Raw genomic sequence first — 14281 nt, forward strand, 5'->3', positions numbered from 1 at the left:
AGGCAGATGTTTTTGAAAATTATACCTACAAAACATCCTGGGAAGCAGCTGGGCATGCACTGCAGCCCCTCAGCCAGGCAGCTCAGCACACAGGGGTAACGTGCATCATCAAGGGAGACACATTCAGTGTCTGTGACCAGTACAGAGCTGTCTGGAGCTGTGGCTCCCCAGAGCTGGCAGTGGCTGCACAGAACTCTCTGAGTTAATTGCTGTGGTGCTCCCCAGCATCGCTCTGTGCCGCCGGCGCGGAGCGCGGCCGCTGACAGGCTCAGCAGCAGCCACTGCCTTCACGCCTTGCCATGCTAGGAGTCATCAGGCCCCAAGGAGCACGAGTCAGTGGGATTTTTTTCCAGTTGTTTGTCTGTAGGGAAGCGTAGGAGTAAACCAGGAAATGATAGTTTTGACTTTAGCAGAGTACGAAAGTGCAAAAAAACAGAAAGTGCTCTGCACTGCATTTGAACCACAAATTTTGGCAGGAATAGGAGTTTATCTGGGTTGGCAAGCAAAGATGAGTACAACATGAGAGGGAAATTACTCAGGAATTTTTATTATTTGCAAGCTTGAATTTTGCCAGGGCCCAGATTCAGAACCTGAAACTCTCTTGCTAATGCCATGATGCCTCTTTTGATTATATTGATTTTGGTTCTGTACTTGTTTCACTGGTACCACAGAGAGGTGATGGCCAAGTGTCAGCTCAGAGGCAGAACAGCCAGTGGCAGACTGACAGACACCATCTCCCTTCTTCCCAAGCACCACTGGAACTGGGCACGTGTGATGGGGAAAGAAGGGGTGGCAACCACACACTTCAAGCCTATACTGTTTCACCACTGAGTCTTGGCTCTGTTCTGGAGGGACCACAGTGAGAAAACAGTCCTTTTCCACCAGTCATTTGTCAAACTTAGCTTTGCTTATAAAGCTGTCAATAAAAGGTGGCAATTAAAGTAACATTTCTGTTGCTGTTATGTGAATGCCAGAAAGTACCAAGTAAGCTGGATGCGAACCAGAAGCCCAGGAAAAAAGGATGCCATTACAGAGCTCCTCAAAAATCAATTCACCCCACAGTGTATAAGGTTTTGTTTTCACAGATTACTGTGGTTTAAAAGCCATGTTGCTTTCTATAGTGGTGGCACTCAAGCCTTACAGTCAAAGAGCTGCTTTGTCACCAAGTAGGGCTGCACATGCTCCAGAGACCATAATGATCCATTTGTGTGCCTGTGATTTGATTTGATGTGGCCATGCCTTGCTGGAAAAAAGGCAGTACTGTCAGGGTGCTGCCCAGCTCACACTCAAGAGGCCAACTGCCTGTGTGAAGATGGTGACAAACACTGAGGGGAGCAGGGGGGCTGAACAAATGCTCCTGCTGCCCAGTGCCTGCACTGATAATGAATTCCAGTGCACTGTGCCCTCTCAGCAGCACAGGGCTATTTATTTCCAAGCTACCACGGAGGCACATCTATTGCCTTGGAAGCTTTTGACACCCTTTTAGATGTGTACTGCTGAATAAAATAAACCAAAGCAAAGCAGACAGAGAGGGGAAAATCCCGTGCTCCCTCTCACTTACCAGTGTCAACCAGGAAAACGCCGTAGTTGTTGTGCAGGTCTGAGCTCTCTGGACAATTCTCTATGCCAGCCTTATAGACCTCCTCAGCCTCCTTGAGCCGTTCCTTGAAAGAGAAGGAGCTTTCTTAGCCATGGCAGAAACTCTGTCAGCACCATTTGCTGCATTCTGGGACAGCTCCCTCGCTGCTGGAGAAGCTTGGGAGAGCCCACATCCACCCCACCTTCCAAGAGGCCAAAATCTGACCCCATGGCATGGATGTGCTATAGGTGCCATCTGGTATCCCAGAGCAGTTCACACAGCTTTCCCCCATGCCTCTGCTACCCATGAAACACCTGCAAAAAGTGGTGCCTGTGCAATGCCAGTGAGTCCCCAGCTGGGTGCATGCCCAGCCAGGAAAAACACAGCAACAGGGATTGGGCTGCTTCTGTTGAGAAATATCTGTCATCTGGGAGTGGATATGTTCTAATTTATTTGTTTAATGAGCATCTCACTGGCTAACTTTTCCCCTCTGGAGTTATGCTGTTCTTTCCTTAAGCAGTGAAGAAAATACAAGGAATGAAAGCTTGCTGTGTGTGATGGCTAGGGAGTGAGTGCAGTGGGAAAAAGGAAGCTGGAGAAAGATAGAGGGTGGTGAAAGAGCAGGGAAATCTGACAGATTCAGAGGGTGGTGAAAGAGCAGGGAAATCTGACAAATTAAATTAAAACCAGGCATTGTCAGTGTGTGAGGTGGAGTTCACTGGGACTGATGGGACATGCAACCATGCTGATGCCCCAGATGCACTGACTTCTCATTTTGCATAGATTTTCAGGGAAGTTTGCTGGCCCTGAACATTTCTAGAAGATATAGATCTTTTCTTTGGAAACACCCCGCCTACAGACAGCATCCTACTAGCCTGAGCTACGGGCAGCCTGATTCTGAAACAACAATCAGGTTTCTCCTTTGGATCAAAGAGCAACTAAAAAAGGTTTGCACTTCCCTCCACAGTCAGACCATGTGTGCCCACTGCCTGCATGCTCACCAGCGTGGGTGCCTTCCTTCCCCCCACCTCAGAGCCTGGCTGCCAGCTGTGCTTGTGGAGGGAGGCTGTGAACAGAAGAGACAAGCACAGTGCAGAGGGGTGTCAGGAGAGCCTCCAGCACCAAGGATGCTCCTCTCAATTCTTCCCCTTCCACTGAGCAGCACAGCCCTACAGCAACAAACTCCAAACCTCCCAAGAAAGCAAATTCAGCCAAGTTCACTGAAAATTCACCTCCTTCACTGAGCAGAGCCTGCAGCTCCCATGCTGAATCCACGCTGAAATAAGAGGTGGCTCCACTCCCAGCTATGGACTGTCCTCAAAGCCTGCAAATGGCTGAGCCTCCTGGGCTTTCCCTGGATTTAAAATCTGTACCTGACAGCAGCTTTTGCTGCACAGCTGCTTAATGTGAGGAGTCTTTTCTCACCTCCTATCTCAGAACTGGAGAGCTGGAATAAATTGCACTGAAAGAGGATGACTTGATCAGAGAATCACACAGCCTGCCACAGTTAAGTCCCTTCACATTTACATGATAAAGGTCAGCCAGCAAAAAAAGATAAGTGTGCAATAAAGCACAGAAGTACGTTTTTAAAAAGTGCTTAACTTTGGAAGTTTTGGATAAATTGATGTGAATTTGACAACATTATCCTGCAGAGTCAGGAAAAGTGTAGTGATCATCAGAATTGACTAAATTGAAGAGCAATTTTTTGTGCATATTTTCTAAGATTTATGTCTTTCTTTCCCTCTGCTTTTAATTTTTCAGCCAATGAATGCAGCTTTGTATGCCTGTATGTCAACTTATTTTATTTACTGATCATAAACCAAATTTTTTTAAGCAAGGGAGGGCTGTGTTAAACTAGATTAGAGTGTTCCATGTCAAAACATTCACCAGTATTGAGCATTCTAGCACTTTTATGGTGGTTGCATTGCTTTTTTGGCACCTAACATCCTGACCCTGCATGCCTCAGGCTCATTGCCCAGTCTAACAAAGTGTTTGCATTAAGCACAGTCAGAAAGTGGCAAGGGTGGAACCTGCTACTCCTGCCAGAGCTTTCCCTCCTCACAGCCTCTCCTCTTCTCAGAAGAAACAGAGCTCCAAGTTCATCAAGGCTAGATTCTCATTAACACTTAATAATGCCACTCCCAGACCTTCATGAAACATTCATCGACCTCACAAAACTCAGAAGACTGGCATAAAAAATGTATGAGATTTTTATGATATTAAAAAAATTATGCATATGAGAATCTTTCAGTTGAACTCCAGGGTTTTTAGGTCTGTTTTTTATAAGGCTCAGTTTTTCAGTTTGGTTATGCCTGAGTAGGCTCTCCTCTGCAGCTAAGTGGGTTATAAAGTTTCTTTTTCTAAGAAACACACACACACAAAATCAGATGAAGCTAGGGCCTGAGAAGAGGCACCAAGTAGCACAAAATGATGGATGAAACTGAAGCTGGAAACTGTGGGGAACCAGTGTTAGAATGTTGTGAAAACAGGCAGCAAAAATGTTTGATTTCTGTTACCAGCACTACTGCAGTGATCACAGAAATCAAGGAAAACAGCCATACATTGCAACTGAGTTACAAATCCAAGCAGAAAGAGCAGCCAGAAGGGCAAGCATTTATAAAGGCACAAACAAGCCAAGCTGTTCTATATAATACAGCAGTGGGTTTTTGTCTGCTCTGGCTTCAGAATCAGTTATCAAGGAGAGAAAAGGGCAATTACATGAAATTACAGGTTAATTCCCTGGCATCTGAGCCCTTCCTCTTAGCAGCACTTTTTACAGGGATAGAAGGTAAGGAACCATAAGGTCTATTTCAGATTCATCCCCTTTAACATGGGGGGAACATGCTGTGCATGGCTGTGCACCCACCAAGACAATCCTGGTGCTATTTCACGCTGTCCACACATTTCCCTTTTAGCCTTGGAGGAAAGCTGGAGAAGCAGAAGCTGTCATGGGCATCTCATGCAAGTTATTTTAACAAGGCATTTAACATTATTATTTAACCCCCTTCCTATCACATCCCAGCAAGAGGGACTGTCATTTGATATTTTCTGAAAAATCTCCAGGATTTCTTCTCCTGGGAAGATGAGAAGCCTCAGCTTCTCCCTGTTTTGCTGCTTTGGAATGTGATTTGGATAATTGTTTACCCAGCATGTGAATTGTTTTGACTTAATGACCAATCCCAGTCAAGTTGTGTAAGGACTCTGGTCAGTCATGGGTTTTTATTATTCATTCTTGTTTAGCTTTCTGATGTATCCTTTCTCTTTCTATAGTATAGTTTTAGTATTTATATTATATTATATTATTAAATCAGCCTTCTGAGAAACATGGAGTCAAATTCTCATCTCTCACCTCATCCTGGGAACCCAACACCACAAGGGACCCAATGGCTCCTTCCCCAAAGCTCCACTGTGATCCATCCTGTAATGCCTGGCCTCACAGATACCCCTATAGCTGTCACACAGGCTCTGGGCCACAAGGAGACACAAAAATACTCCTTGGAACTTTTAGCCCTTTTCAGCTCAAAGTTTTTATTGCTCAGACAAAGAGGAAAACCCAAAACTGAAAAAAATGAGCTCCTGTCATCATCCTTTGGGCTGAAGATGGCAAAAGTTCTGCCCATACCCCCGGAGGCCACGGGCAGCAGCAGGTTCTGTAGGACAGACTCTGATGGACCCTGACCATCCTGTGGTCTGCAGGATGGATGTGTGAGGCAGGAGGTGCACAATCAAGCAGGCATCTGCTGTGGCTGAACATGAGAAAGTGTTAAAAGTCTGCAGAAAAATCGCTGTTTTCTGAGAAATTTGTACTAACTATCTTTTTTGCCTACCACTTACTCAAGTCACAAGAGGATGAACAATCCATATGTAAGAGAGATGAATTATTGCTGGACTTATTAATGGCATTTGCTTTGGGCAGAAGGTCTCAGGACTCTATAGTGGTTTTATTGCTCTGCTGACCTCGCAATCGATCGTTCTAATTAATAATTTCAATTAATATTAAAACCAGGTAATGGTGCAGAGGACCCATTTCCTATACTTGCAGGACACACTTAATTGATGAGCTTATTCAAAGCAGGGCTACCATTCAACAAGGCTTGTCTTTAAATTCAGACACGATATTTTGAGATCCCTGCAGGTAATATTGATAATATTTGAAATTCTCTTAAAAGGAAAAATAAAATAAAAATAAAAGGGGAAAAAAATAAAAGTGAAAATAAAATAAAAATAAAATTCTCTTAAAAGGGAAAATAAAATAAAAATAAAAGGAGAAAAATTAAAAGGGAAAATAAAAATAAAAGGGAAATATTTGAAATTCTCTTAAAAGGGAAAATAAAAATAAAAAGGGAAAAAAAGGGTAAATAAAATAAAAATAAAATGGAAAAATAAAAGGGAAAATAAAAATAAAAGGGAAAATAAAATAAAAATTAAAGGGGAAAAAATTAAAAGGGAAAATAAAATAAAAATATAAGGGAAATATTTGAAATTCTCTTAAAAGGGAAAATAAAATAAAAAGGGAAAAAAATAAAAGGGAAAATAAAATAAAAATATAAGGGAAATATTTGAAATTCTCTTAAAAGGGAAAATAAAATAAAAGGGAAAAAATAAAAGGCTAAATAAAATAAAAATAAAAGGGAAAAAATAAAAGGGAGAATAAAATAAAAAGGAAAAAAAATAAAAGGGTAAATAAAATAAAAATAAAAGGGAAATATTTGAAATTCTCTTAAAAGGGAAAATAAAATAAAAGGGAAAATAAATAAAAGAGGGAAAAAAAGGATGCATTTACAGAGCTCCTCAAAAATCAATTCATCTTTCAGTAATTCACATACATCATAGGTGAGTTTTGCAGAATGCTTACATCCTTGAAGAAGATTAAACAAGACCTCTGCCTATAGTTTTGCTGAAATTCATCCCCTTCCCTTACACAGAGAAGATTTCACTAACCAGAATAATGAAGAACAGCAAAAGATACCATTTTGCTTTGTCTGTATTTATATTTTAAGAAAGCTTCAGCACCCCATACTATGGAACAATTAGATTTGAAAACTGGAGGGGAAAAAAAAGATTTTTTTAACAGGTTTGCAGAGGTGTGCTGGAGCTGTGGAGTTACAGGCACCTTGTCATCCACCCCCAGAGCCCCAGAGTGGGAGCACAGCACAAAGCACAGCATCCCTCACCTGCTGCTGCTGCAGGTGTGCAGGGAGGGAGAGCTCAGTGGTCCCAGTGTGGGCACTCACGCCCCCATGACTCCTTCTGAACTCAAGGATTTTATTCCTCAAGTTCTCTTTTCCTCTGTGGGGACAGCATTTCACCTCACAGGGATGTTGCAGAAATAAATTATCTAACTCCAGCGAGTAGGGAGAGCCTGAGTAATGAGCGTGGGGAGCAGGCCTGAGAGGAAATGAGTAATCCTGCCTGCAGAGCACAGCCTGGGCCATGCACAGCAAATAAGGCCTGGAGGCACCTGAACCACGAGGTTAAATAAAATATTGAACAGCTGCTCATTAAGAGCAACATAAAGCCAGGGAGCCCTCCCACCTCCCTGCTTGTGATCATCTGCCATGGTGATCAGGGGCTGTACCCTGTGTGTGTGTGTGTGTGTGCAAGGGGCAGAATCTGGGCTGCAGAGGCCACCTGGTTTGTGACAATCCCCAGCTCTGCAATGATTTATTATGCAATCTCCAGGCTATCTGTGTAGGCGTGTGTGTGTGAGGGGAAGCTCGCCTCTCCTGCTGTCACAACATCCAAGGTGCCATGGATTGAGACTTCTCCACAGAGGCAGGGAGGGGATTTACTCACAACTTCAGCAGTGATTTAATTCAGAGCCACACCACGCGGGTGCAATTACTCACTGTGGATGAGTTGCCTCCCATCCTGGAAAAGCCATCTGCAGAGCAGCCTGAGAGCTCTGTGCAGACAGCGTGGGCCCACGCCTGCCACCATGGCTCTGAGCGAGGTGCAGGAGGGGCTGTGGCAGCAGTGCAGGGTGGGAGGTGCAGGAGGGGCTGTGGCAGCAGTGCAGGGCTGGAAGGTGCAGGAGGGGCTGTGGCAGTGGCAGCAGTTCATGCACACCAAGACACAGGGCCTGAGCCATCCCTGTTACCTGCTCAGCCAACAGCGAGGCCAGGCTTGAGTAGGCATCTGCAAACTCTGGGCCGTACTTAATGGAGTCCCGCAGCAAGATTACAGCTTCCTCCTTCTTCCCTTGGGACCTGCAGGAAGGAGAGGAAAAAAGCCAGAAAGGAATATTCCTGTAAGCACTTGTTGAGGTTATCCCACTGATTAACTACTTTAAAGAGAAGTGCAAGTGCCCAGCTTGCCCTTTTCAACAAAGACTAAATGATTCATTCACGCCTCCTCTCCACAATGTGAGCACCCAGCACTTCCTCAGGACAGAGGATTTAATGAATCAATACACTCCAGTATCTGAAGGGAGGGCACCAGAGGATGGAGGCACTGTGTTCTGGGAACAGGACATTCCCTCTCACTTCAGTAGGCTGGAGACACTGAAATCCTTAATTTCCTTTACTAAAACCTTGAGGAGACTCTGCAGTTTCTAGACAAGTGCTCTTACAGATCCACTTGCAACTCCATTATTTTGAAATTAAAATATCTCCAAGTTAAATCTGCCTGGGATCTCTAAATAATTCCTCAGCAAGTCGATGATTAGGCTGGAGGAGTTCTGTCCTTCAGATCCCAAGGATTATGAACAGACAGCTGAAAGATGGCTGTGCTGATGAGCTAGGTTTTTTCCTAGCATTGCTCTGCATTTATTGCTATGGAAAATGGAAAAGATTTCCCTAACAAAAATCTTGGGATGTTTATTTATTTGAGCTACAATTTCTTCCCTTTGAAAAATGAGAAGGTTTCCTGAACAAACATCTAAGGATGTTTAGCTGGGCTGAAACAACATTTTCCTTGTGCTGGGTGTACAAAGAATACGAATAGGAGGGCTTAGAAAAAGAAACAAAGGGCTCTGGGGAAACAGAAAATATGTGAACACCTTGCTGCTTTGGCCTTAGATTTCATCTGAGTGGCATGGTCAAGTAACCAGATCTTGTTTATAAGGTGCAAATTTCAGCTGATAATATATGTGGCTTTGCAGATTTTTCCCCTTTCTAGTTGTGTAACTGGGAGAATATTTTGCCTGTGCATTAAGCTAAGTAAAACCAGTTGTGCTAGTCTTTTTCTTCTTCCAGTGCTGTTCCACATAAATTACATGAATGAAGCAAAAACAAATAAAGAACCACTTTTCTCCTACACTAATTAAAGTCTAGCTAGCTTGTCAATTTATAAAACTTTGGGATCCCTTGGCTGGAGTTTCATGACACACATTTTTATAAATCAAAACCAGATGACTGCTTAATAAAGGTATTGATGTTTGGCAGAAAATGTAGGAAATGCCCGCTACAGAAATAAAAGGATTAAGTGATCCACTCAACAGCAGTAAAAGTTCCCATTAACCACAAGCATTCACTCTGAACATGGGGCAGCCCTCTTAATTACTCTTTCATTCCAACATGGCCTCTTTTTTTTCTCCATTTGATCCAAGAACAATGTTTGCCTCCTGAAAGTGGGGGTAAAGAGGGAAAGATTATGGCATCTTTTTATGTGACAGACTGAATCACATTAAAAAAAGCAGATCCAGTAGTTTCTCAGAGGGCTTAGGCCTGCAAGATACCAAGTGCTCTGGCCAAGCACTTAAATGTGTACTTAACTTTTATGCATGCAAGTTGAAAATTAATTACTGGTTGAAGTGCTTTCCTGGCTCAAGGCCAACCCTTTGCAGGATCAAGGCCATCTCATATAAAAATCTCCTGCAATTTGGGAGAGCACAGAGCATTGAAAGAGCAGTCCAATGCACTAATTTACCATAAACTGGGGATCTGGAGCAGGAATAGTTAGGTAATGTACATCTTTTCTGTGATAGAAAGAAGAACAAATTCATCTGACAGGAGCAATCTGTGACCACTTATTCCAACTTTTTACCCAAATTACCCTGATTTACAATGCCCTCTCTTGACTCCCTCTCCCACCTAAGCCCACAGCCTTGCCTCTACAATCAGCATGCTCAAGCTGAAAACAAGGAACAGCTCTTTCCACTGAGAGCATCTCTCCCATATTTTTGCAAGTTGGAGAAGCACCAGGTTAACCACCCTGCCAAAGCCTGGCAATGCACAGGGCTGCTAGCACTGGAGCAAATTTCATGTGCAGCAGAGAGCAACCAAGGAATTAGTGCTCTAAAGGACTTGATAACCTTCATCTTTTATTTTGTGAAGTTATTGAGACTGTACTAAAGGCAGAAACACAGAAATCAACAAGGGCCCACAACTGTTTGAACAAATTTTTACAAGGATACAGCAAAGCCAGAGCCAAACTCTTGTAGAGGTGCAAAATGACAGGACAAGAAGCAACAGATGACAGAGTAGGAACATCCTGATTAGACAGCAGGAAAAGTATTTTTCACCACAAGGGTGTCAAACACTGGAACAGGTCACACAGAGAGATTGTGGCATCTCTGTACTTGGAGGGATCCAAGATTCAGCTGGACACAGCCCTGAACAATCAGGTCCAATCAGACTTGCTCTGAGCAGCCACCTTGATCTCCAAATGATCTCTAGGGACCCTAGGTTATAACAACAACTTAAGTAATTTTTTCAATCTACTGCAAAAATTTGACTGCCAGAGTTTGTGAGAGTTTTTAACCAGTCTCCAATGTTACTGTGATACTGAGGGATAACTGCAGCACTTCATGAGACACAGAGTACCCTGCAGAGACCATTCAGTATCACTGAACATCACCACTCAGTTTGCTGCTGAAGGAACATTTCACTAGCTAAAAGGTCTTAAATCTCAATACATTAATTTCTATCTGATGTTTTCCAGATAGATGGATGGATGGATGTTTTTCTTTCCATCTATCTATCTATCCATCTATTCACCTATCTATCCATCCATCCATCCATCCATCTATGACAGTTCCACAAGGCTGTGTCAGCACACTAACATCAGAAGCCTGTATCAGAGAGGGCAGACAGTCCTTCCTCTTCTGAATAAATGGCTTTGCTCAACTGGGACTAAATCTCAACAACAAACACTCAGGACATGTTGTGTGCTTCTCCACACAACGTAAACTCAAGATTCAGTGGAGATTGTGTCTAGGCATTTCATTTTCCCCTTGAAAATGAAGCCATGACACTCTCAAAGCATGTGAGGCCTTTCTTCATAAGGAGCAGGGTACTGGACACTGCAGTGCTTTAAGTGTGGATTGATTGATACACTACAAATAAGGAGGTCTTGTCCATTATTCTGGCAGCAGAAAGCTGAGATTGATATTCATTTCAAATGTTCATAATATATTATTTCTTGTCTCTTTGCAGAAATACCCACAGTCTATAAATTCATGAGGTATTCTGAACAATATTTATCTGTATCTCAACAAACCTGAATTTATACAGAGGGTCAAATACTCAAAACAGAAGAAAGCAGCATCAGGCTGCTCTGTGTCACTGATCACACAGACCATGAAAGCAGAGAGATTTCTTACTTTTAGGTAGACCATCTTCTAGGTCTATTTTAAGTAAGAAATCTGCCAGCATTGTTTAATTATCTGCTCTCCAATATTTATATTAGGCACAAAAATGATGACATACAACTTTATTTCAGGATATGTAAACAAAACCAGAGGTTTATTCAGCCATTACCCTGCAATACTTCCTGAGAACATTCATCTTCTGGCACATAGCTGTCTTCTTTATGTGCAAACAGAAAATGGAAACATCATTTTTCATCTACGACTTCCACAGAAAATAACTTATAAATTCCACCCTGTGTCCTCAAAACAGTTTTTACTCAAGTTTAAATCACAAGCAATGGATGCTTAAATAGCTTATTTGCATGGAATAATGAAAGGCAGATTCCCACATGGCAATGACAAACCCATCCTTCCAAAATCCTGGACTTCCCTTCTCTCAGCACTCGAGAGGAGATGAAATCTAGGATCTACCATCAGATTTGCAGACTGTGAGCAGAGATGGGTACAGGGAACTCAGCAGAATTCAACTGGGACTTCCCCATGCCAGACAATTTCATTCCATGTCCCAGTACAAGCAGTGCTGTTACTGGACATGTCTTAAGTGTTGCACATCTGTCCCCTCCTGATCTGCCCCATGCTCTGAAGCCTTTGTAAAGAGGACAGAAAATGCTTTTATTGCTTGACCATTTATCTTCTCTCTGACATATATTTAAAAATCAAAACACTCTTCATAATGTCTCATAACACAGCCAGAAAGTAATATCTGTCTGTAATATTCTGCAGATTTCCATTTTATTTCATTTATTACCCATATTAAACTAGATTTAATATCTGCAGAATATTGGCTACCATATATATGCACATTTTTATATATATGAAAGACACAGGTAGAAAATATAAATAAAGACATCGTTGTAGGAAAGGGAAATGTGAAATCTCTGCCTTGTACCTGTCTGGTCATCTCACAAGGTCCCTCATGCTCCAGCATGGCTGATGTTCTTTGCTAAGCTGCAGGATCATCTAGGAAAGGTGCTGGCCAAAGGGTTTGGGATCCTGTTTTAGGGGAGACATTCATATAGGATCTGCCCACGGAGCACCTGCCTTATATATGTGCTAATTCCTGCACTGTGAGCTCCACCTATTTTTTAGCAGGTTTTTTAAAATTGAGCAGGGAGATGAAGGCACTCAGCTTCCAATACAATTAGCACTACTGCTGTGTGCAGATGCACTGCATTGTTTTGGAAGCCTAAGGGAAGTTTAGAAAATGGGAGCAAATGGATGTGGGGAAAGGGCAGGAGGATCCTGAGTGCTTGCTTTTGACAAGTTTAGCACAAGCATCACACACATTTAACATGCTGCAAAATGTGGCACCACAGAAGGATGCAGAGCACATCCAATCCAGCAGGACACACAATATCTTAGGCATCACAATGTGAAAAACATGACATATTGCACAGAAACCAAACAGCATTTCTAAGACATTTTCCCTACATGTCTCCTTTGTGCTTTTCTGTGCAGCAAGTCCAGTTTTTATCCATCTGGTGGGTCATAAGAGCCCTTTGACAGGCCAGATTTAAGCATAATTGACATGAAATGTCCCAGTGCTTCTTCTGGCTCAGATCCTTTGCATTAATATTTTACATTTAAAAAAAAAAAAACCTCCAAAACGTAACAGAGAATAGTAACTAAGGTACACATGATGGATTTAAAAGACAATATGTATTTTTAAACACCATTGCCACCTAAAATTAATTTCAATCAACCAAATTTGATGAATAATACAAAGACCTTTCTTTTCTCTTGTAATAAGACTGTACCACTTTCCTTCCTTGTATTTCCAGTAACGCACTTACATACTTTCTATTTAAGATTACTCATTTCCCATATTCTAACCTCAAACCAATAGATTTACTTGTAATATTATTCTGATAATTTCTCTGCTTCTGAACAGACCAGGGAGTTCAGCAGCCCACTTAACATCCTTTATACAAATCCACACTCAAAGTTACATTTCAGGACCAGAAAGACCAAGTTTTAATGACATAGTGCCACTTTAAAACCAGTCCCACACTAAGCCTGTCACAGTTTAACCAGCACTGTCTGCTCTAAAAGATTTACCAAGACCTATTATCAGCAAAATAAGGGCAGTTCATATCAGAAAAAATGTACTTTTCCTGCTGTAGTTTATGCAGTTCTGTCAGCAAATAGACCACAATATCCTCACAAAACCAAGGACCTTTTTGCTGGTGCTAAACAGAGATGTTTTACTTTTTATAATTGAACCCTTTGCAGATCTTATCATACTGACTTCTTGTACAGATCTAAGTTTAGTCTTTAGATGTGGTTAGTCAAATTAATTTGCATGATTATGATTGTCTGCTATTCTCCTTGCTACAGGCTGACACTCTTAACAACAACAAGTGAAGTAATGAGCTCATCAACTTGTTTTTAACTGTTCAGGGATGGAAACCAGCCTTCCTCTCAAATCCAGACCTACCTGCTCTGCAGGGGAATGAACTCTGCTGCTCTGAGCATCTCACCACAAGGTGCTTATGCCTAAACTATACATATACAGCTAATGAGGAGAAGTGGGAACTTGAAGAGAGGGATTTTTTGGATATGTGTTATTTATTAGCTTGGCATCTGATGCCTACCTTTGAACAATACAGCTTCCTCTTCTGGAGATGTTCACACATCTCCACCAGGATGGGGATCTCAGGTGCCTAGCTGGGTTTAGGCAACTCATTTCTGATGCCTGGAACAAATGAATTTCCTACAACTGGAACACACTCGTGAACAGCACCCGGAGTGATGTGGCACAACACAAGAGGGATATCCACAATAAACCACACCTTTGTGCCAACACTTTTGCATGGCACCAAGAAACTACACCATTTCTTCACCAGCTAGCAGAAAAAACTACTTTGGTGATGTGTTTAGGGGCAATGTGAATTTTCCTGATGCCCCACCTGCACCCAACTTACTTGAGCAGGTTGCCAAGGTTGAAGAGCGCTCGGTTGTGCTGGGGGTTGAGCTGAAGGGCCCGTCTGTAGTAGTCCCTGGCCTCCACCACGTCTTTGGTCAACGTTCCCAGGTTGTTGAGAGCACTTGCGTGACGAGGGTACAGCCTGGCAAAAATGGAACAGCAAGTTACAGGTGCTCATTAATTA

The 14281-nt window shown here is 42.4% G+C and overlaps 1 protein-coding gene across 3 annotated transcripts in view; it reads right to left on the reverse strand.

The window, feature by feature from the left end:
• Positions 1-14281, reverse strand: part of TMTC1 (transmembrane O-mannosyltransferase targeting cadherins 1) — a 166458-nt gene that overhangs the window by 12671 nt on the left and 139506 nt on the right. For all 3 annotated transcript variants that reach the window (XM_064737429.1, XM_064737419.1, XM_064737413.1), the window contains 3 exons: positions 14096-14239; positions 7680-7788; positions 1562-1664 (listed from right to left, as the gene is read on the reverse strand). In XM_064737429.1, the coding sequence (XP_064593499.1) occupies positions 1562-1664; positions 7680-7788; positions 14096-14239 (356 nt within the window). The remainder of the gene's footprint in view (positions 1-1561; positions 1665-7679; positions 7789-14095; positions 14240-14281) is intronic.

The sequence above is a fragment of the Zonotrichia leucophrys genome, chromosome 1A (assembly GCF_028769735.1).
Source record: "Zonotrichia leucophrys gambelii isolate GWCS_2022_RI chromosome 1A, RI_Zleu_2.0, whole genome shotgun sequence".
Classification (NCBI taxonomy): domain Eukaryota; kingdom Metazoa; phylum Chordata; class Aves; order Passeriformes; family Passerellidae; genus Zonotrichia; species Zonotrichia leucophrys.